Source organism: Schizosaccharomyces octosporus (genome assembly GCF_000150505.1).
Source record: "Schizosaccharomyces octosporus yFS286 unplaced genomic scaffold supercont6.2, whole genome shotgun sequence".
NCBI classification, from domain to species: domain Eukaryota; kingdom Fungi; phylum Ascomycota; class Schizosaccharomycetes; order Schizosaccharomycetales; family Schizosaccharomycetaceae; genus Schizosaccharomyces; species Schizosaccharomyces octosporus.
The window spans coordinates 664,689-684,489 of record NW_013185620.1 but is presented as its reverse complement, the minus strand read 5'-3'; the positions used below and the strand labels follow the sequence as shown (position 1 = coordinate 684,489).

Genomic DNA, 19,801 nt, shown 5'->3' with positions numbered 1-19,801 from the left:
CAATATCTTATTATTCAATTCCATTGCTATAAAACTCTGCTAAACAGTTGAGTGTTCTTTCATCCACTTGTTTAACATACTCGTATGCCTTACATTCACACTACCTTTCCTACGTTTAGAGATGCTTCGAATTTGAACATTCGGAAAACATTAATTAACTAAAAAAAAACAAAGAATAAAGGAACTTTTAGATGACAAAAAAATAAACCAACCAATAGCAACCTAAACATTTTTTTTGAGCTTTCAGGTGCATACTACAAGAATATATAGGATACTCTTTTGTCTTGTATGCAGTATCTTAAAAGCAAATTAGATGTACTACTAATTAAATAAATCACAATATAAATATATATAACCAAAGCCCTTAGGTTGAATAAGAGCGATTCAGTAGAGGATTCTGCAAACTCACAGCTGCCTTAAAAACAGCTAATCCTCTTATGCATACAAAAAGTTTTCCGAATTCTAGTAGAGGATATCCCATAAAACGCAATAAACACCAAAAATTCCAGGCACCACATCTTTAGAAAGGAAAGAACAAAGGTCATTACAAGGAAGCGGAAAATGGTGTATCTGGCTCCGCCTTCACAGGCAATAGCATACTTTCCATCATATTTTCAGAGAACAACGACATCGGTTCGTTCAAAAATTTTGACTCATGCAACTCGGAAGACGATATTGACTGAGAAAGCTCAGGAGAATCATCCGACTTTACAGAGTCTGAAGTGGGACTTTCATCACACAACCTTCCACGACGACGACGGATTAACTTATTTTTCTTCAGGCCTAAAGGTCGGTCATGGCCATGGAGACGAGCATACAAACCACAAGCATTACAGACAGTTTGTCCTACGCGGTTCTTACGCCACAAGGATGTCTTTGTAGCATTGCAATTCGCACAAATTAGGTTTTCAGGACCTTTCTGACTGCTTTTATTTTTGGGAGTCAGGGGTCTCATCACTCCATACTGCTTCGTGTACAAACCACATGCATTACACAGATAATGATGTTTATCAGCGGTTCTACGCCATAAGGGTGTTTGGGTAGCTCCACAGTTAAAACACACATGCTCACGAACTCTTTTTGGTTTGACGACACGAGCTAGTTTGGCAGTAGGTATATGAGCTCTAGTCGGAGCTGAAGAGGCAAGTCCGGCTGTCAAAGCAGACTTTCTTGGTGAACATAAGGAAGGACTTCCACCAAAGCCGTCATGAGAAAAAGAGTTCGGTGTATTAGGGGCACCGTTTTGCGAAACCTCACTACCAAAAGCCTCGTAGGAAAAGTATGGTTCCATAGAAGACACTGACGTAGAGTATTCAGGACCAGCATTGCATTCATTGCGGCGTGTATAATAGTCAGATACATCATGAGGAGAATCGTATGCAGGTCTTTTGTTCTGGGGAGGTCGGAAGCCTGCATTTGTCATTTTGCAATCGTTGCCATTCAGATAAGAAATGGAACTGAAAGCTCTTTGACAATCACCATCAGCGGCGGGAAATAGAGGCGTTTGATTATCACCCAAACTAAAATCGAGATCCGAAGATCCATGCAATGGTGTTTCTAAGAAAGCTGAGCTCGGTGTAGGAGCAAACGTGAACGGAGGTGTAGGCTCCGACAGTATACTGTTTTGGACAGAGAAAGTCTCATTGTCAATGTGAGAACCTATACCAAGATTTCCGCTCCAAGATGGAGAATCATAGAAGGAAGCACTTTTACGGGGCTTTCCAGGAGCAGGTGGTTGCATAGGAGCGCTTGAAAGACTGGGATATGAAGCCCAAACCGGAAGCGAAGCAGGTTTGGTTGAGGGAATCGCAGTCGAAGCAGATTTGGGGGGAATATTGCTTTTTACAGAAGCGAGAGAGGACGAAGGGTCCGATAGAAGATTAAACATTAATTCGGGATCAAAATGAAAGTCACTGTTTTCATGTTCGGAATGATGAGATTTTTTCTGAGAAGCAAAGGGAAAAAGCGCTTCATCAGAAAGATGCGAAGAGGGAAATAATGAAGGATAATCGACGGGGGGCATGGAGCCCTCGGGGACCCCTTCAGCCAACGAGGTAGGAAGCGATTGACCAAAGGGAAACTGAGATTGTTGAGAACGATAATTCATAATTAATTCAAAATTAAAAAAGAACAAAAACTCGACAGAAAATAATAAAACACAAGGGTGTTTAAATGATGATAAGGGGGAATATAGAACGATTTTTCGAGGGGTAATAGATCAGATGGAAAATAAACCAACAAACTACTTTTTGTTTTGGATGTAAGAAAAAAAAACAGAAAGCACAGATTTAATCAAAAGAGGTAAAAAAGCACCGAGACATCTTGGAAAATGGGAATCAAACCACAAAATATCTGGGAAATTAAAAAAAAAAAAGATGGGGGACAAAAAAGAAAACGGGATAAAAAGCCGATTCCTAGAAAAACAAACCTATAAAAAGGGAGGGACCAAATCGAGAAAGGACAGTAACCTTAATCAAACAATTTTTTAGGAAAACATATTGGAAAGATAAACAACGAAAAATCCTTTTTTATAAACAAAAAAAGACGACGGACCTATAAGGCGATTTTTTAACAAAACATAACACACACAAAAATAATAATCAATAAAAACCAACGATAGTTAGCAATACCATTCACGTATTACAATATTTAACACATTTTGGGCGAACGACGCGCACAGAAAAACAATATATCAATAAAACAAAAAATAAAATAAAACAAAAGGGATACAACAGGAGAAAACACAGGAAATCCTATTAGTGTTTTCTTGGAATATCTTACAACTTAGATATGAAAAGAAACAACAATTGAATCTTTAAATACAATTTACCAACAAAAGAAAAAAAAAGCTTTTTGGCTGTCTTTAACGTTGGACAAAAATTGGTAAAAAAATTTGTATATGGTAAATCTTTTTTGTGTCTGTGGTCTGTGTGTGTGTGAGTGGTGTTCAAGTAGGCTTGTGGGGGGATGGACTCTTAAATAGGAGAAATCGGGTTCTGGGACCTAAAAACGCGCGTCCGACCATTGCAAACCTGGACAAACTTGGGATGACTTATTGGATAAGGTGAACAATTTTCGTAACCGGTAAGAACTATCGAACCATCTAGACTCGTATATAGAAAAAACCTTATCTCTACTTTGAGAGAATGTGTGGACTATGATTGGAAGATGGTCATTACTTCCTATCATCATGCACGGATGAATGTTTGGACAGATAAGGTTGTTTAGGGAGACGATAAACTGTTACTGCGCGAGAGAACAAAAACATGCGATACCACAGCCACAGATAAAACAACATAGAACAAGGGAAAAAAATAAAAAAACAAAAGAAATTTTTTTTTAAAGTCTTTTCTTGTTTTAGAATAAATAAATAAATAAATAGAAAGATTCCTGTTTGTTAAAGCTATCTATACAATCCGACGAGTTTCGGGTACTTGCTACATAGAGTTAAGCAAAGATACAGAAATCGCAGTTCCAAACCGTCATGAGGAGAAGTGGTTCAGTAGGAAGATAAGACACAACCGAAACAAGGGAAACGGGCTGGAAACGTTAGTTGCAGTGAAAAGACTCTACAAAGAGATTTCAAAGAGAGTAAAATGTAGAAGAGACACTATAGAAAACGTTAAGATTTTATGTCCTTTTTTTTTTGTGTGTTTTTATAGTGTAGAAGAATGTCATGGTAGTCCCCCTGTTGGCTTTCTTTATGGTAAAGTGAGTTTATATTAAGTTTATTTTAATTTATATACTGTCACACTTTTCTAGTTTTCAACAGTTCTCTCGATGGTGTAGTTGGTTATCACACCCGGCTGTAATGTTCAAGATACCGGTTGGTCGCTAGTTCGAATCTGGCTCGAGAGATTTTTTTGTTTTAACTTGGTTATTGACTGACATTCGTCAATCAGTTGTCGAATAAAATGATTTGGTTTTTCTTTTTTTTTTTTGTTATTATTAATTATTCAGCATGTTTCTATTCAATTTTTTTTTTGTTTTTGTACTTTTTTTCCACGACCTCAACTATTATTTTTTCCTTGTTTGTTTATGTTACGTTTTTCTTTGTTTACTTTATCCTCCTAACATTCAAGTCCTTATCCTTCTCCCATTCTCATTCAGGAATTGACTGCCTCCCATACAATTTGCATTTTTCTTTTTCTTTTTTTTTTCTTTTTCTTATTGTTATTGTTACTGCCTTGAGTGGCTCTCTCTCTTTCAGCTTGTTCGACATCATGGGCATGTTTGCCATTCCTCAATTTTTTTCTTCGCGTTCATCTGCTTCTTCGCAGCATCCAGATTTTTATTCTTTACAAATTCATACTCATGGGACTTGGCTTCCTACATTTACCTCCGATTTGCGAGTAGAATATACTGTATGCAATCTTTCAAGCGCTCTTTCGATTTTTCTTCCACTAACTAACAATTCTTAGATCATTCCGCTTGTTAATAAAAATCCTCTTCCTCTTTCTTTGCTCCATCTATTTCTCTGTCCCTTTGCCATTCCCCGTCTTTCTTTTCGTCTGCATACTACAGAGGGTGTATGTCTCCTTGAGCTTATCCACGAGCCGGGCTCGTCTTCAATATCTGCTTATTTGAATAGGCAAGACGATTGCTGTTCAGAACCTCGTTTCCGTTTTTCTTGCATCGAGGAGCTCCTTCACTTGTCGGCTTCTTTGGGCGACTCTTCTACAAATCCTTCTCACCCCAAAGAACATCCATCAATTATTTCTCTTTCTGACAATTCTTCGTCCTCGACACCTCCTTATTCTTCAGGCTCTGATTTCTCGTCTTCGTCTGACGCATCCTTTGATTACACTACTCTCGCAAATACAACGGACCCTCTTGTCTCTCTTGATCTTATAGATGACTCTTTTTCTTTGAGTATTTTTGATGCAAACCAAGTAGCAAAAGCCGTGCTGGTGCTGGATTTGCATGTTCCCATCTTTCGTGATTTTCTTTCTCTGGAGAAATACATCCCGTTATCCTTCCTACCTTCTAATTTTGATATTAGTCTTTCCTTTTTGTCTCCGAATTCTTCCCCTCAATGCAACATGCAACTATCAGTGAACCAGGTCGACTCCGGCAATCCTAAATCTACACTAACACGAATAAAATCGATTGAAAAAGGAAAACGTGAAATCCTTTCTGAAGACGGACGGAAAACTATATCTTGGCCGTCCTTTTCGATGTCTGATTTAACTTACAAACATGGTCCTCAATTACGATTGTACGAAAAACCTCTTTCCGTATGGCGCCCAGAAAGCTCTCTATGTACTCTTATGGCCGATATTCAAACAATTCCCTTAAACCAAGAAGCTTCCTTGTTTGAAATCTCTTGCAAACTTACTTTTGCTTGCGAGTCACTAAAATTCTTTAAACATTTTCCTTCTTCTTCAACTTCTCAAATGTCATCATCGTCCCCTGCTACCAAGTTGAAACCGCGGTTTTTTATGCTTGTCTCCGAATCCTTCATTAGCCAAGATTTATCAAAGTTAGGCCCTCTCCGACTCATTGGTACGGATCCACCTGGTAAGTCATTCATCTTACGATTCATCTTTTTCTAACTTTTTAGATTCCACAAACGTTGATTTAAAAGGCTTTCGTATATGCGAATTCGAGGCGGTCTTCCCATTTACTAGCTGTTCATATTCGTTTGTGTTCCAACAGGTCCTTGAATCCGGTGCAAAGGCGTATGTGCCAATGCTTTTGTCTCCACTGCCATCTTCCTGTAGCCTTAGGATTGAACGACCTCCTTTCCCTTGTGAAGTCGTTGTTCCTGGTGCCGCGATTACTGACTCATGGATCCCTGACAATTCAAAACAATTGAATGTTCTCTCTTATCAAAGGAAAAGTTCTAATCCTTGTGTACGACCATTCCAGTTTCAAGTCAGCAAGTTACCCTCATTTTCTAGTCCCAAATTCCCCTGGCCTAAAAAGTATACGTGGATCAGTTCTTCCACGCTTTCAATTCAGCCCTCTGATGGTGGTATGGATGTTTTGCTATCCATGAATATTGTTTCTTCCATAAAACCAGGAAAGGAACTCATTCGCATTGTTCAGCCTAAATATTCCTCATTAAGTTGGGGCATGGTAAACGGCCATCCAAAAACAGAACATCGAATGGTTCTTTTTGAAAGTGGTGAAGTCGTAGTGTTCCAAGGAAATTATCCAACTTCTTCCATCGACATTTGCTGGAGTATTAAATCTGTGTATGAAAAGTGCTCAAACTTCACATCTATTAAACTCTCAATTCCTGCTCCCAATGTACCCTCTCTTGTCCCAACTATTGTTCACATTCAATCCACCTCTTGTAAGTTTTATTATTTGTTTTTTCTTTCTTCTTCATCGCTAACCGTACTAGATTCTCTGGCTGGTTACATTGATCCTAATAGCAAACGAACAATACTCAAACAGCCTGTTTCTGTCACTCAATTGGCATGGAATAATCAAACCATTTCCGATTTAATTCTTTACTATGAACTTGAAGACCAAAGTCATGATGAAACAAATGTACTAATTAATAATTATGAAAATGTTGTCATTCCGGCGCCTAGCACTTGGCAGAATTTCTGTTCCTATTCACAATTTTTACTATTGATTCTAAGCTGTCTCGGAATTCTATTACTATTAGTTTATCAAATGACCTTACCACTTGAACCTGCAATTGATCAAGCCTCGTTTTTAACTACACCTTTACCAAAGAACTTTGAGAAACATGATGATTTGAAAAGTCTGCAAATTAAACTCTTACAAGTTCAAGCAGTCAATCAGAAACTGCAGGAGCAGTATCGAACAGTGACAAAGGAAGTACACAAAACTGTATCTGTTACTAGTTGCACAAACACTGAATATATTACCTCGCCGACGAGATTGTCCAGTTTAGAGCTAGAAAAGCAGCAGTTTCAAAATGCGTTTGGATTTTTGCGTTTCAACAAAAAACACGATGCAACGAGTTGAAAAATTTTAACTGGATATAATAACTTTTATTAATTTATAATGTATAATAGTAATAGTATACGCAATTAATTTAATTAACTTCATTCCTTGGTCATATACCCTACGCTCCAGTGGTGTGTACAATATCTTACTGCCCAAGTAGCTCGTATAAAGAACATATATTCTATAATGGGAAAATCCAAGAAAGCAAAAGCGAAAAGAGCTGATTTCAATGTATGATAAAAAATAAGAATAAATATTTTAACCTCTATTAGAAACAAAAACTCAAAGTTGGCAAATCGAAACAATTGCCCAACAATTTTACAGACACGAGTTTTCGGTCAAAAAGTAAGCTTTACAAAGTCAAGAGATAGAAGTTATTAACACTTTTTAGCTCTGATTTTACCTACTCAAGCTACAATTGAAAAAGAAGAATTCACTCATGATGCCAGAGACCGTGCTCAGTTCTCTCACTTAGTTGGGATGTTGAAACATCATAACGCATCTCAGAGACAAGGTTTGTTGTACGGCATTAGAAGTTTACTAACTTTTTAGAATCCTTGGATAAACTATCTCATTATGTGTTATCACATCCTGGATTATTGACAACGTCTACTTCGTTGCTAGCAAAGGTTACGTCTCCGCTTATCCTTGACGAGTCGGCTCAAGTACGAGAAAGTCTGTATCAGTTTTTTATAAAAGTCATGTTTACCATTGATCCCAACCTTTTGGAGCCCAATGTTGGTATTATGTTTTTGTATACCCACTCAGGAATGACTCATATTACTCCTTCTATCAGAAATGATTCTACTCGGTATCTATCAATAATCTTAAAAGCTTGCAGGAACAAATTGAGCTCTTCTATAATTTCCTCTCACTGGAAAAAGACTTTGGAGTGCTTTTCTAGTTTACTTGGTTGGAGTACTGATTCAGCATCAGTAAAAAGAACGTCTGTTTTTTCGAAGAAATCTACTTCTAATCTAATTCGTCACATAAGTGTTTGCAATGAATTTTTGCACTTGGGGATTGATCCGAGTTGGCAATCAAAAACTACCCGATCTGCTATTCACTTGGACTATCCTTATATGGAACAAAATATAGTTGTACACCCGCTGTATGACCAATTACGAACACCGAGTTCGTTTTCATATCTTTCACTGTTTAGTGCTGGCAAACATGATCTTGTTGATAACCCTCAATTTCGATTTCAAAATATGCTGCCTTTTATTCCTGGACTAATAGATTTCGTTAGGGATGCGTGGACCGACGCGTGTCCTATAGTTAAAGATTTTCGAGTAGGTTCAGGTTCTTCAAAAATCTGCCAGTCGGTAATATCTATCTTAGACGTTCTAGCAGATTATATACTCGCGTCTTCTTTTGAAGAATATAACTTGAAGAAGAAATTTTTGAAAGTATTTGAGAAGATTGATCGTGAATCAGGCTTACTGGAAGCTAATTTTGCGGCAGAACAAGAATGGAAAAGCATCATTAATCAGTTTGAGCGTTTAAAAAAGAAGGTCGATGATTTGGAAGAAGAATGAGTGAGGTATGGTTATTTCTTTTTTCATTAGTACTGTTTATTTAATAAGAATATGGGCTATCGGTTTGAATATATGTAAAGCTAGAAATTAATATTGGTTGATTATGGTACTAAGCTAGTGTTATCCAACTGTTTTACTGTAACAATTGCAGCAGTGTACCAATCTTGAGAATTTTCTATCATCGCACCTCCAATGAATTGCGGATTAGTTGAATCCCATTTTGCCGTTTCTTTTGGCTGGATCCTCTTATTACATTCAAATTGAGAATTCATGAACGGACTTTCGAGTTCGACCGTATAAAACGTAGAAAAATTTTCTTTATGAGGTTGATCCATGATAACAAATTGCGATGATGGAATTTCTTGAGTAGTAAAAACCTCAAAATCATTAATTCTCGAATACTTCAATAAGAAATCAGTAGAATGAGGAAGGAATTCATTGTTGAAGGGTATCAGATTTTCCCAAATCCGTTGAACTGACAGTACGACAATCTTATTTTTCAGATTATTAAAGCTCAGAATACTGGTACCTCCATCATTTCTTTTACAGTTAGCCATGTTACCTTCCTTTTTTCTTCAATTTATGCCGTACCTAAAACACAAAGAATCGGAGAACTTCTTTAATATTGCATTGTTCAAAACCTTACATGCATGAAGCTCTAATCGAGCATCCCAGGGCCTATAGATTAGCTAATTGAAGACAAGCAAACATACATAGCAACAAAATTTAAATTACAAACGGAGGTTGCTTCATTCCATTCAAAGAAACAACGTTCCTTTAAAGTCGAAGTGCATTTCATAAAGAACGGCGTCGAGGTTTCTTGTCCCTTCTTCTTACTCTTAAATATCCCGTGGAACAGAAAGCATTCAGTTGTTTGAGTTGTCTTAGGTTTCGCGATGTCATAAGACTTTTCATTACGACTGTAATGAATAATTACAGGCCTCTTTAAAAAGTTTTGTATTTCTTCAGCTGAGTTGGTAATACTAAGCTGGTTAGAAAGTTCCTATATCTTAACATTACCAATTCGAAAACAAGGACTTAGGAAGATCATCCTTTTTATAAAATCGAGAAGGACTCTGATAATAATGGTGAATCTCTGGGCTTACATTTGGATAAATAACCTTCCCAAATCTGCAAAGTCGTTAGCAAAGAACACGGCTTATCTCATTATACTTTAAAGACAAGTGTATTTCACCTGAAAATGACTGTAAAATATGCAAACTGAAACACGTTAATAATATTGTACTGCTGTAGTTCTAGCCGTTTACCTTTTAGAGAGGGTCATCTGCAGTAGTTTATGATTTTGTTCGTCAAGCTTTTCGTAATTTCCTAGGTGTTTAGGGCGACTGTCAGCTTGCAAGCAAAGCTGAAGATTGCAAACATCAGATTCTATGTATACCAAAGAAACTTTTCCGTCAGTACCAGTAGTTGTATGATTATTTAACCGAAGATTTTCCAAGGATGACGACGGCGGAGAGCAGACATTAGTACCAACGTTTCTCTTTCGGGAAAATGCATTCCTATCCTCATCATTCTCAGGAACGCACACGCGACGAACAACAATTTCATCTGAAGCCGATTCAGCTAGAAGATATGATTCAGAAGGACGCGAAGGAAGCTTGAAACTAAATTTAGGAGGCTTCTTCTTCAATTTATTTATACCTGATGACTGATCGCTTTCATTTATCTTCTCTTCAGTATCATTTACATGAGGGTGTATAGTACTTGTACTATTCCTGGAGACTTGAACCTTTTTAGAAGGGTCTTTAGTTTCCGAGAAAGAAAGAGATCCTTCAAATTGTGGTTGATTCGACTTTCCAGCCATATCATTCATAGAATAAGCCGACGAAATCATTAATTCCTTCTTTTTCTCGGGAGAATCGTCTTTCATATTCGCCGGTACATCTGAATCTCTCTCTGTAACACTTTTTTCACCATTACCAATATAAGGGAAGTTTCCATTAGAAACAAACTTTCCTTCTGAAATATTGCATAATGGAAGATTTTTATACGTATTAGTTGTGCTATCGTGATATGACAAATGCATAAAAAAACATAACATATCGGAAAATTCAGTGGTTTTACGAACTTCAGGATTTAGAAAAAGAGTTTTATAAAGAGGAACGTCGGAATTAAGAGATGAAAACTTCAACTCACAGCTGGGAAACCTTCCTATTGAAAAGAGGTTTTTCTCACAATGGTCAGAGATCTCTTGAGAAAGTAAACTATCGAGCCTATTCAGTAAATATAGCATTTTCTCTAAGTCCTTCTTTCTAGAGGCATGTAGTATTAGGTACTTCTCGCAGTTAGCTATTAGTCTATTCGTTTATGATTAACGTACATTTTCCTCATGGCAAATCTTGTACTTAACATTGGTAGCTTTACCATATTCCTTTAATAAGCTTCTGCCATTCAGAAGGATAAGTGTGCGTTTCAAGCTTTGCTGGGATTTTGTTGGAGTCCATTCGGCTATGAACACTCCGGTTTCGTTGGACGCATCAATTTCATAGTCATTATTGATTTCATCTTTTGATTTGGATACTTCTAAACTACAACGATTGAGTGCAGTTTCGTTTTCATAAAAATTTGAAGAAAATTCTTCAAACCTTGATAACTCATTTGAAGTATAGTATGTATAGCCCAACGGGTGTTCCATTACTAGAGTCTCAACATGTTTGTTCAGTTCCTGACGAAACCTTGTAACAATCTTTTGGTAACTGTAGTTCCGTAATAGTCAATACCAAGCAAATGAAAAAGGACCTTACTATTCAATTGCTTGCTTGCGGCCTTCGGCAGCAATACGAATTACAAAACTCTTTTGAATTGTTAACTCATTGTCGGCTCTGCATTTCGTCTTATTGAAATTATAGGAAACAATCGCTTACTTGTGAACAAGAGTCATACGCTATAGTCAATGGTTCTTGTAAAGAACAACTTCTCTCGTTAGTAAGGAATCGTAAAGAAAGCAACTTGCTTAATGGAGTTTATAAATTTGTCCACGAATTCGTCATGCAAAACATATGCCGACTGCAGATAAAATATCGTTTCACCTAAATTAGTAATAGAAGTACCTTTACTTTCATTAGAATTCATTATTCTTTAGGAATGCGAAACTAAGCGTATTGGTATTCGTCGAAATGAAATCGTCCATTTGAGGTTAAGATACCGCGTGGCTTATTCCATCACAGTTTAAAGAAATTTCCGTTCCTATTAGTTTTCCTTTTCTTCTTTTCTATTTTTTGTTTTGTAAACACACTTTAGATTTGTCGTGCACAATTCTTTTGAAATTAATTTCTGTTCGCGCAGAAAGTATCCCTATAATAAACCTAAATACCAAAATAAAAACCTTGAAATTTATTATACATTTACAATCGGATTTGGTAGATCCTTGAATTGTTGTTAATAGTCATACTTCATTTAGGTACCCGGAATACTCAAGGTAATTTCACAAAGCAAAATGGTAAAGTAGACCATTTATTCCAACAAAAATATCCTTCTCTGATGCTTGATATTTTAGCGAAAGTGTTGCTCCTTAAGTTTCTCTTCAAGTGGGTATATTACTTCTTTCTTAACGGGTTGTATGGGCTTGACGGAATCATTTTTGAGATTAGCGTTTGCTCTAGCGATTTTTACGTTAATAGAGGAAAGAAGAGTTGGTAATTCTGTGTTTGTTTTCCACTGTTGTCTCGTGGGCAATTGAGTATTAGTCAGGAACGGTTTCAGAGACAATCGGTATTCCTCTGTAACTTTTCGTTCTTGCTTTATTTGTTCTAGGGAAGATAATGAAGACATCAATTCTCCAAGAAGCGAGTCGTAATAATCCTGTTGACTTTGTTTTTCCTGTTCGCTTTGCTCCAACTGAAATGGCCATGGGTGCGGTAAATCTTGCAAGCTTTTAATGTCATGTAAGTCAAAGTCGCCGTATAAATAGGAAGGCAGCGAGGACAAATTCTCCAACTGGGTAGTTTGTTCGTAAAGTTTTCTTATTTGGGCTGCAACGTGTTGCGTCGCTTGCTGAGAATAGTTGAATCGTACATGTCTTTTCACGCGCAAATGTAATCCTATAATTAGAGTTAATATATGTCCATAACCCAACTACGAAATTTATCTACTGACTTTGGAAAACCCGCTCAACAACTGAATGATTAAAGTCATTTGATTCTGACTGTATATGTAGTTTCTTGGGAATCTGTAAAGGATGAGACAAGAGCTGTATTTGACGCGTCAAAAACGACTTTTTTTTATCATATATATCCATATTCTAGAAGGTTTCTGCTTAAGTCATATTTTAGGAGCTTAGACCTGAAATGTATTCATTCAGAAACAAGCATAACCTGCTGTGAAAAATGAAAGTAACGAATCATTGACGCAGTACTTAGTGATATAGTTTTTCTTCCAACAAACTAAAAGAACTTTGTAAACATAAATCTTCTTGAACGGACGGTCAACTTACGCAAGCACGTTGTCTTCCTACATTCTCAACCACATCTACACCTTGTAACCTTTACGGTCTTTTAAAATACTCATGAAACTAAATGTGAAAACAACCTTACTTTTGATTCTACATCTTTCCGTATTACATTGTAAACACTACTTCCACAACTACATCAAACCTGAGCCAACTTTACCATTTCATAGAAAAGGGAAATATTTTTATGCGAATATACAAAAACATGGAAAGATGTATATAGGAAGCAAGAGCTTGAACATAACCAACCATATATCCAGCTTTTTCCGCGTTTTCGCATATGCTCTTTTCGATTTCCTTACTTAAGAGGAATGAAACGAGAGCTGTTAGTAGCACCAATACCAGGGCGACCGTGTCTGGTGGGCTTGTAAGAGATGGAGAATTCACCCAAGTAATGGCCAATCATTTCAGGACGGATTTCAACTTGGTTGAAAAGCTTACCGTTGTAGATACCGACAAGAGAGCCAACCATTTCAGGAAGGACAATCATGGAACGCAAATGAGTCTTGACAACGGCAGGCTTCTCGTTCAAGGGAGCCTCAGCCTTGGCTTGACGGAGCTTCTTGATGAAGCGAGAAGCACCAGCTCCAAGACCACGGAGCATACGACGGCGAAGACGAGCAGGGAACAATTCAATCAATTCCTCAGCAGAAAGGTCCAAGAGCTTCTCGAGCTCAACACCGCGGTAGGCGAAAGTACGGAAAGTTCTTTTCTTTCTTAATTCGGCAGCGCGGAGTGCTTCTTCTTCAGCCATTTTACAAAACAGTAGTTGGTGATGGTCAAAACTGCGGTAAAACCGACTTTCGTGTCTGTAGTTTGGACTTGTATAAGCAGTCACGTACCCTACCCTTAACTTTTTATTTAGTGAAGCCGATCGACTTACTTCACTATATCCCAGCATGCAGTAAATTGATCAACAATATACGTTGTCTACTGCCTATACTTTAAGGTGACATACTTAGTGGCATGGTCTAATTTAAAAAATAATTGGGTTTTTGTAAAAAAAATCGACTGTAATAAGGAGTTTTAATAATGGCTGGAACACCATCTTTCCAGAAACTCATGGCACTTGCCGATAGCCAATCTGCTCAAACGGCTACGCAGCTAGAACAGTTAAAGAAAGCTCAAATCCGTGAAAAGGCTATTGAACTGAAGGAAGAACGAGATCGGATACGGCGAACACAAAGAGAACGCGAATTACGTATGAAATATGAAGAAGAACAAAAGCGTCGTCAATTGAAAGAGCAAAAACGAGCATCTGAGAATGCCAAACATTCTGAACGTCCTCCTTTATCGGTGGATGAAGCTCGGGTCATACGGGAGCGTAAAGAAAAAGAGCGGTTAGAGAAGAAGAAACCAGTATCTTACAATGAGTTGCTTCGTCAGGCATCTGATTCTCAAAAACCATCTTCTATTCCAAAAGACAATAGCAAATCTAACAGTCCATCTACATCTAAACTATCCTCGAAAGCTACTGAAAAGGTGCGTAAGGATCCTTTTGGTATTAGCAGTCGGATAGAATCTGCATCATCAAAATCGTCGGCTCCTGCTTCATTAGCATGGCTCAAAGCAGATGCTCCTAAACCCGGTGGATCAGCCACTAATTCATCCCGGTCCTCTATTAATGCGCCTTTTAGCGGAGTAAGAAAAAAGGTCTCCTCTCGACCTGGTGAACTCGTTCAGTTACAGGCTGGACCCAAGCGTGACAAGCGGTCGATTGCAGAAGTACAAGATGAAATTATGAAAAAGCGAATGGGTACACCAAGCAATATAAAACGCCTTCCAAAAACTCAATCCACAGGCGGTATTTCCAATGCTCTATCAAAGCCCAAAAGTTCTACGGCTTTAAGCAATCCGAAGATTGCAAACTCTGCTGAAAGGTCTAAGAAGCGTTCGGATGCTCCTTTACCTCGCGTATCTCAGCCAAAGTCGAAAAATGCTCCCAGAGATGACTTTTTGGTGTCTGATGAGGAGGAGGATGACGGCATACAAGACGTATCCTCTGAAATCTGGAAAATTTTTGGAAAGCGAAAACAAGATTATGTTTCTCGTGATGCTTTGTACAGTGATGATGACGATATGGAGGCTACCGGGCAAGATGTATGGCGCGAAGAACAAGCAGCTGCTCGGGCTGCTCGTCGCGAGGATGAATTAGAGGAACAAAGAGAGCGAGAACGTGAAATGGCTAAACGGAGGAAAAAGATTTCTAGAGGTTAAATCATTTTTGAAATATTCGACTTTTTTCTGTTCGTTCATTAATGTCGAGTGTTCCTTCCGTCTTTTTTTTTAGGATAACTATTATTAAAATTTCCTATACTATACTTATACTTGCTGAGTATATATTACGTCGAATGAGTTAATATGCGTTGTTTAATGTATTCGGGTTGTCTAATATGAAACAATGCAATATATTGGGAATCATCAATGCTTCCAAGTAAATTTACCGTCTGTTAACACGTGTTGTATCCTATGATTATTCCCTTTTTCAATTCCGCAAGGATGCCCATTCTTTTATTTATTTTAATAAAGGATATAGTTACACTTAGATGTGATAACGGTTTGGGTTTTCTTCCTTATTGGGAATTAATATAAATGCTAATATACACGAAGAGAAATGTATCGGTCGCTACATTCTGTTTCGAAAGATATTATTTATTTATTTTATTTGCAAAATATTAAATATAATCTAATTTCATCATTAGATACTCGTGATTGTGCTATTAACTAGCTATATACATAAATCAAAAAGAGTGATCAAAAAGTTGATTGAAGAGAAGGACGAGCGATTAACCATTATTCTTCCCTTCTTGTTCATGGTGAGTTGATGTACGCTGTAACCGTAAAACGAAATCTTCGAGCGTACGGGTAGAACCTCCTCTCTTACCCTTGCCGTGCATCAAGCGATCGAAGGCAGTTGATTCAGACAAAATCAAGTAAACTCCTGCAATAAAACAAAATATTCCGAAAGAGTACATCCAAATACGGAGAACAGCTACAATGGACGTTTGATGGCCACCTTTGAACCATCCGAATAGGCAAAAGATTGTTGCGAGAATATCGACAACTAACACAGCACCGGTTAGCTGCCATGAAGGGATAGAAGACCAGAAAGGTCCATTACAACGGGTTATAAAGATTAGCCAGTTTTCAGTAAGTGAAATTTGAAGGAAGAGCACCTCGTCGATGACACCAAAATTCTGTACGATACCACGATTTTGTCCTTCAGCAATCATAGTGGTATTTACGATCCAAGTTCCAATAGCTAAAAGGATACCAACAACTGTAGAGAGACCCCACAGACGAGGAAGATTCCACTTAACTGGTTTTGGTGCATACGGAGCATTGTCGTACGCAATTGCTAGTGTTGCAACGTCGGCGAAAATTGCAATAAAGACAATTAATTCCAGATTCATCAGACGATTCAAAATGATAATCCATAATCCAAAAAATATTTCTAAATGAAGAGACAATGCAATACGATAAACGATATAAGCATACATACGGTGGAAAATTTGACGAGATGTTTTCAAAGCATCAATAATAGCTGAAAGACCAGGGGCTAAGAAAACGATGTCTGCAGCTGAACGAGCAGCGTCAGAGGCACCTTCAACAGCAATACCCGTGTCAGCCTTCTTCAAAGAAGGAGCATCATTGACACCATCACCAGTCATTGCCACAAGATAACCTCTTTGTTGAAGAATATCGACTACTGAATATTTATGTTGAGGAAAGACTTCAGCAAATCCATCGGCCGCTTCCACAAAGTCATAAACCTCAGAGCCAGGCATATCACCACCACCACCTAAACCAAGGCGTTCGGCATTATATACGTTAGTTCCCATACCCAACTGACGTGCTGTTTCTTTGGCGATACCAACAGCATCACCGGTAAGCATCTTGATTCTCAGACCCAAACGAATAGCTTCGCTGATAGTGCGACCAGTGTCATTACGAGGTGGATCTGAGCAAGGCATTATACCGAGAATGTCCCATTGTTTTCCTTCTATTTTACGGGCTACACCGAGCGAACGGAAACCTCTGGAAGCCATTTCGTTAACTTGCTCCCTGTAAGCATCACTGATTTCTTGAGAAACTTCATGGTCTTCTTGAACAGTTTTAAATACCCATAATGGTGCACCTTTCACACACGTCACTCGTTCACCTTCTGGAGTCTCAACTATAGCGGTTACCTTCTTGGAAACAGGGTCAAAAGGATGGAATTGTAAAATTTTGTATTTGGATAGCTTTTGTTTGGCGTTCGGATAGTCCCTTAGAGCTTTCAAAAATGCTTTATCAATGGCATCCAGACCTTTCTTTTTTCGCGAAGATGCGAGACAAGAAGTAATCATAAGTTCATCAGGATCAACCCCTTCGACGCAATAGGGTTCACCCATGGAAAGTCTGTTTTTAGTCAAAGTACCAGTTTTGTCTGAACAGAGGATTTCAACACCTGCAAGAGATTCGATAGCCGAAAGCTTTTGAACAATGGCTCTTTTCTTTGCAAGATAAGCAGCACCAACAGCCATCGTTGTAGTGACAACTGCGGGAAGACCCACTGGTACACCAATAATGGTAATAGCCAATGTATATTCCAAAAGTCTTGCCAGACGGACAGTACGATAAAATGCCGCAGTATAGATACAGAGGAGAGTAAGAATAACTAGAACGAGAAGAACAGTACCAATTCCGTTAAGGACTTCGGTGAAGTGACCTTGGGCTTGACCGGCTGCACCAACCAAGGATGCAGCTCTTCCAACGAAAGTCGAATCAGCGGTAGCAGTGACAATCATGTATGCTTCACCTCGTTTTACCGAAGATGAAGAATACATGGTGTCACCATTGTGTTTGTCAACAGCAAGAGATTCACCAGTAATGGCCGACTGATCTACTTGAAGGTAGCAATCTTCAGATATTAAACGACCATCTGCTGGACAAATAGTACCATCATCAAGGTGTAGGATGTCACCTGGAACTATATCTTTGGCCTCCACTTCAACAGCATGTCCGTCACGTATGACGGTGGATTTCAAAGCCATGGTTTTTTTTAGCTCGTCAACGATAGAACCGGCTTGGTATTCTTGAACGAAACCAACAGTCGCATTAAGCAATAAAAGTGCACAAATGACACCAAAATCTACCCAGTCACGAAGACCAGCAGCCAAGGCTGCTGCTAATTCCATAACGAATTGAATAGGACCGATAAAAAATGAGAGGAATTTCTTAAAGTTATTTTGCTTTTCTTCCTTCATTTGGTTTAGACCATATTTGCTTTGTCTTTGTTCAACTTCTGATTGAGAAAGACCCTGCTTTGGATCAGTTTGAAGAAGTTCTTGTGGGACAGCCTTGACACCACCTGGTTCGTGATTTTCTTCTTCTTCTTCTTCTTCTTCTTGATTATCCTGGGAGTATAAATCTTCTATTAATGCATCAATATCCTCATCTTCGTCTTCGTCATCGTCTCCGTCACCACCAGGTCCTTGTTGGCCTTGTGTCTGGTTAGCTGCTTCAGCAGCCTTTTCGTTATTAGCAGAATCAGGAGGAGAAGACGGCGGTTGATGTTGCTGTTGTTGCGTGGGTTGACGTTGCTGCTGAGGTTGTTGAGCAGTTTGCCCAGCAGGAGACTGAGGAGGTTGGTTTTGTGCATTTGGGGCTACAGCACCCGATGCGTTATCGTAGTCTACAGCTGAAGAGTCATGGTTTCCTTGATCGCTATCAGTGTATCTTTCTTGGCCGGAAGATGCAATGCTGGCCGTATCTTGCTGTGCAGCATGAGGGTCGCTGTCATCATATACGTATGTTCTGGTATTCCAGTCATGAGAGAGTCCATGGTCCCCCTGCTGAGATGTTGGATTATGCACGTATTGACGACTGGGATATGATCCGCTAGGATCAGCACCAATGTCTGAATTTTGCATATTGTCAAAAGACGACTTATAGTAAGACTTTATAAAATGAAAGACTTAAGTGTTCAAATGAGTGTGCCTTTCGATGTAAGTTAAACAAATGAGAGTAGGGCAAAAGAGCGTTTATCAAAAGAGGGAGGGAACTACTTCTTTTATAGTTGATTGAATCGTACAAGAAAAGAACGGTCTAGGGCTTAGAACTTGACTGTTTTACGACGCTTCAACGACAAAACGAATATGTTTTCAGTGCATTACGTGGAAAATTGTCTTCAAGACTGCTTTCTTGCTTCATTTTCAAAATGACCTGGCATTGACACTATACTTGAGGAAACCTTCTTGTCAGTAACGTAACGTTATCCTCATAAGTCATGACTGAAACATTTCGTGTCTGGCATTTATTGGTATGGGCTGTCCATTGTAAAGAAATAAAGCACTAGTTGATTTCCTCTTTTTTTGTATAAGTCGTTATTTTAAGTACGAACTCATCTGACTCGCTGAATTTAAATGTTTGTTTACAAAGTCAAGGAACGCAAACGTAAACAGCGCAACATAAACGCTGTTATTATGTGGCTGCTACAGTTTAGTAATTTTAACCTTATGAAAGGAATTGAATAGATTTGCTTCATCCAAGCTAGGAAATGTGAGCTCTTGAATGGTGTAAACACCTACACACCCTCAATGGCTCCATTAGTACAAAAAAGGGAGATAAATAATTATTGATGATAGCAACAATTTTTTTCCTATATAAATTTCCTCAGCTTTTATATGAGTTTGCTTGTGAAAAAACGTTATCGTTGAAAGCAATTCAGTGCTTGGTTCGACCTTGATGTTTCAAATGTCTAAATCAAAAATATCAATAGAAAAATGAGATTGTGAATTTTTGAGAGTTACTAGTCATCTAACGATCTCATGGATCAGTCCAGCATATTGGTAGATTTTGCAGAGCAAGTACATCTACCATG

General features: G+C 38.3%; 8 protein-coding genes and 1 non-coding gene across 9 annotated transcripts; 4 read left to right on the top strand and 5 right to left on the bottom strand.

Annotated features, from left to right (window-relative positions):
* Window positions 1-19: 19 nt before the first annotated feature.
* Window positions 20-2,973, bottom strand: SOCG_03938 (transcription factor). The gene has a single exon (XM_013163848.1). It carries the CDS (start codon window positions 2,105-2,107, stop codon window positions 545-547), a length of 1,563 nt encoding a protein of 520 aa, XP_013019302.1. The 5' UTR covers window positions 2,108-2,973; the 3' UTR covers window positions 20-544.
* Window positions 2,974-3,672: 699 nt separating this feature from the next.
* On the top strand, window positions 3,673-7,051 carry SOCG_03937 (uncharacterized protein). The gene is made up of 4 exons (XM_013163847.1): window positions 3,673-4,364; window positions 4,422-5,520; window positions 5,564-6,301; window positions 6,353-7,051. The coding sequence occupies exons 1-4, from the start codon at window positions 4,224-4,226 to the stop codon at window positions 6,946-6,948; spliced, it is 2,574 nt and encodes an 857-aa protein (XP_013019301.1). The 5' UTR covers window positions 3,673-4,223; the 3' UTR covers window positions 6,949-7,051.
* On the top strand, window positions 3,775-3,858 carry SOCG_16253. Its single transcript has one exon. It is a non-coding gene; the product is annotated as a tRNA-Tyr (tRNA).
* Window positions 7,050-8,532, top strand: SOCG_03936 (rRNA processing protein Ipi1). Its single transcript, XM_013163846.1, has 4 exons — window positions 7,050-7,161; window positions 7,203-7,275; window positions 7,322-7,444; window positions 7,483-8,532. Exons 1-4 carry the CDS (start codon window positions 7,117-7,119, stop codon window positions 8,466-8,468), a joined length of 1,227 nt encoding a protein of 408 aa, XP_013019300.1. The 5' UTR covers window positions 7,050-7,116; the 3' UTR covers window positions 8,469-8,532.
* Window positions 8,533-8,569: 37 nt separating this feature from the next.
* On the bottom strand, window positions 8,570-11,370 carry SOCG_03935 (RNA-silencing factor Ers1; the record flags this gene model as incomplete). Its single annotated transcript, XM_013163845.1, has 8 exons — window positions 8,570-9,008; window positions 9,060-9,146; window positions 9,182-9,451; window positions 9,489-9,599; window positions 9,642-9,689; window positions 9,737-10,764; window positions 10,810-11,185; window positions 11,354-11,370. The coding sequence occupies 8 exons, from the start codon at window positions 11,368-11,370 to the stop codon at window positions 8,570-8,572; spliced, it is 2,376 nt and encodes a 791-aa protein (XP_013019299.1).
* A 611-nt stretch (window positions 11,371-11,981) lies between these two features.
* Window positions 11,982-12,726, bottom strand: SOCG_03934 (Sim4 and Mal2 associated protein 4; the record flags this gene model as incomplete). The annotated part of the gene is made up of 2 exons (XM_013163844.1): window positions 11,982-12,529; window positions 12,585-12,726. 2 exons carry the CDS (start codon window positions 12,724-12,726, stop codon window positions 11,982-11,984), a joined length of 690 nt encoding a protein of 229 aa, XP_013019298.1.
* Window positions 12,727-13,080: 354 nt separating this feature from the next.
* Window positions 13,081-13,777, bottom strand: SOCG_03933 (40S ribosomal protein S15). Its single transcript, XM_013163843.1, has one exon. The coding sequence runs from the start codon at window positions 13,688-13,690 to the stop codon at window positions 13,235-13,237; it is 456 nt and encodes a 151-aa protein (XP_013019297.1). The 5' UTR covers window positions 13,691-13,777; the 3' UTR covers window positions 13,081-13,234.
* A 191-nt stretch (window positions 13,778-13,968) lies between these two features.
* Window positions 13,969-15,153, top strand: SOCG_03932 (non-specific DNA binding protein Spt2; the record flags this gene model as incomplete). Its single annotated transcript, XM_013163842.1, has 1 exon — window positions 13,969-15,153. The coding sequence occupies one exon, from the start codon at window positions 13,969-13,971 to the stop codon at window positions 15,151-15,153; it is 1,185 nt and encodes a 394-aa protein (XP_013019296.1).
* A 569-nt stretch (window positions 15,154-15,722) lies between these two features.
* On the bottom strand, window positions 15,723-18,851 carry SOCG_03931 (P-type proton ATPase Pma2; the record flags this gene model as incomplete). Its single annotated transcript, XM_013163841.1, has 1 exon — window positions 15,723-18,851. The coding sequence occupies one exon, from the start codon at window positions 18,849-18,851 to the stop codon at window positions 15,723-15,725; it is 3,129 nt and encodes a 1,042-aa protein (XP_013019295.1).
* Between the last annotated feature and the right edge of the window lie 950 nt (window positions 18,852-19,801).

What these genes read in the sequence shown, in the direction of transcription:
- SOCG_03938 (XM_013163848.1), bottom strand. Translation starts at nt 2,107, where the DNA reads ATGAATTATCGTTCTCAACAATCTCAGTTTCCCTTTGGTCAATCGCTT.
- SOCG_03937 (XM_013163847.1), top strand. Translation starts at nt 4,224, where the DNA reads ATGGGCATGTTTGCCATTCCTCAATTTTTTTCTTCGCGTTCATCTGCT. An exon ending in ATTTGCGAGTAGAATATACT is followed by an intron (nt 4,365 to 4,421) that starts GTATGCAATCTT and finishes AACAATTCTTAG; the next exon opens with ATCATTCCGCTTGTTAATAA. An exon ending in CATTGGTACGGATCCACCTG is followed by an intron (nt 5,521 to 5,563) that starts GTAAGTCATTCA and finishes CTAACTTTTTAG; the next exon opens with ATTCCACAAACGTTGATTTA.
- SOCG_03936 (XM_013163846.1), top strand. Translation starts at nt 7,117, where the DNA reads ATGGGAAAATCCAAGAAAGCAAAAGCGAAAAGAGCTGATTTCAAT. An exon ending in CGAAAAGAGCTGATTTCAAT is followed by an intron (nt 7,162 to 7,202) that starts GTATGATAAAAA and finishes AACCTCTATTAG; the next exon opens with AAACAAAAACTCAAAGTTGG. An exon ending in TAACGCATCTCAGAGACAAG is followed by an intron (nt 7,445 to 7,482) that starts GTTTGTTGTACG and finishes CTAACTTTTTAG; the next exon opens with AATCCTTGGATAAACTATCT.
- SOCG_03933 (XM_013163843.1), bottom strand. Translation starts at nt 13,690, where the DNA reads ATGGCTGAAGAAGAAGCACTCCGCGCTGCCGAATTAAGAAAGAAAAGA.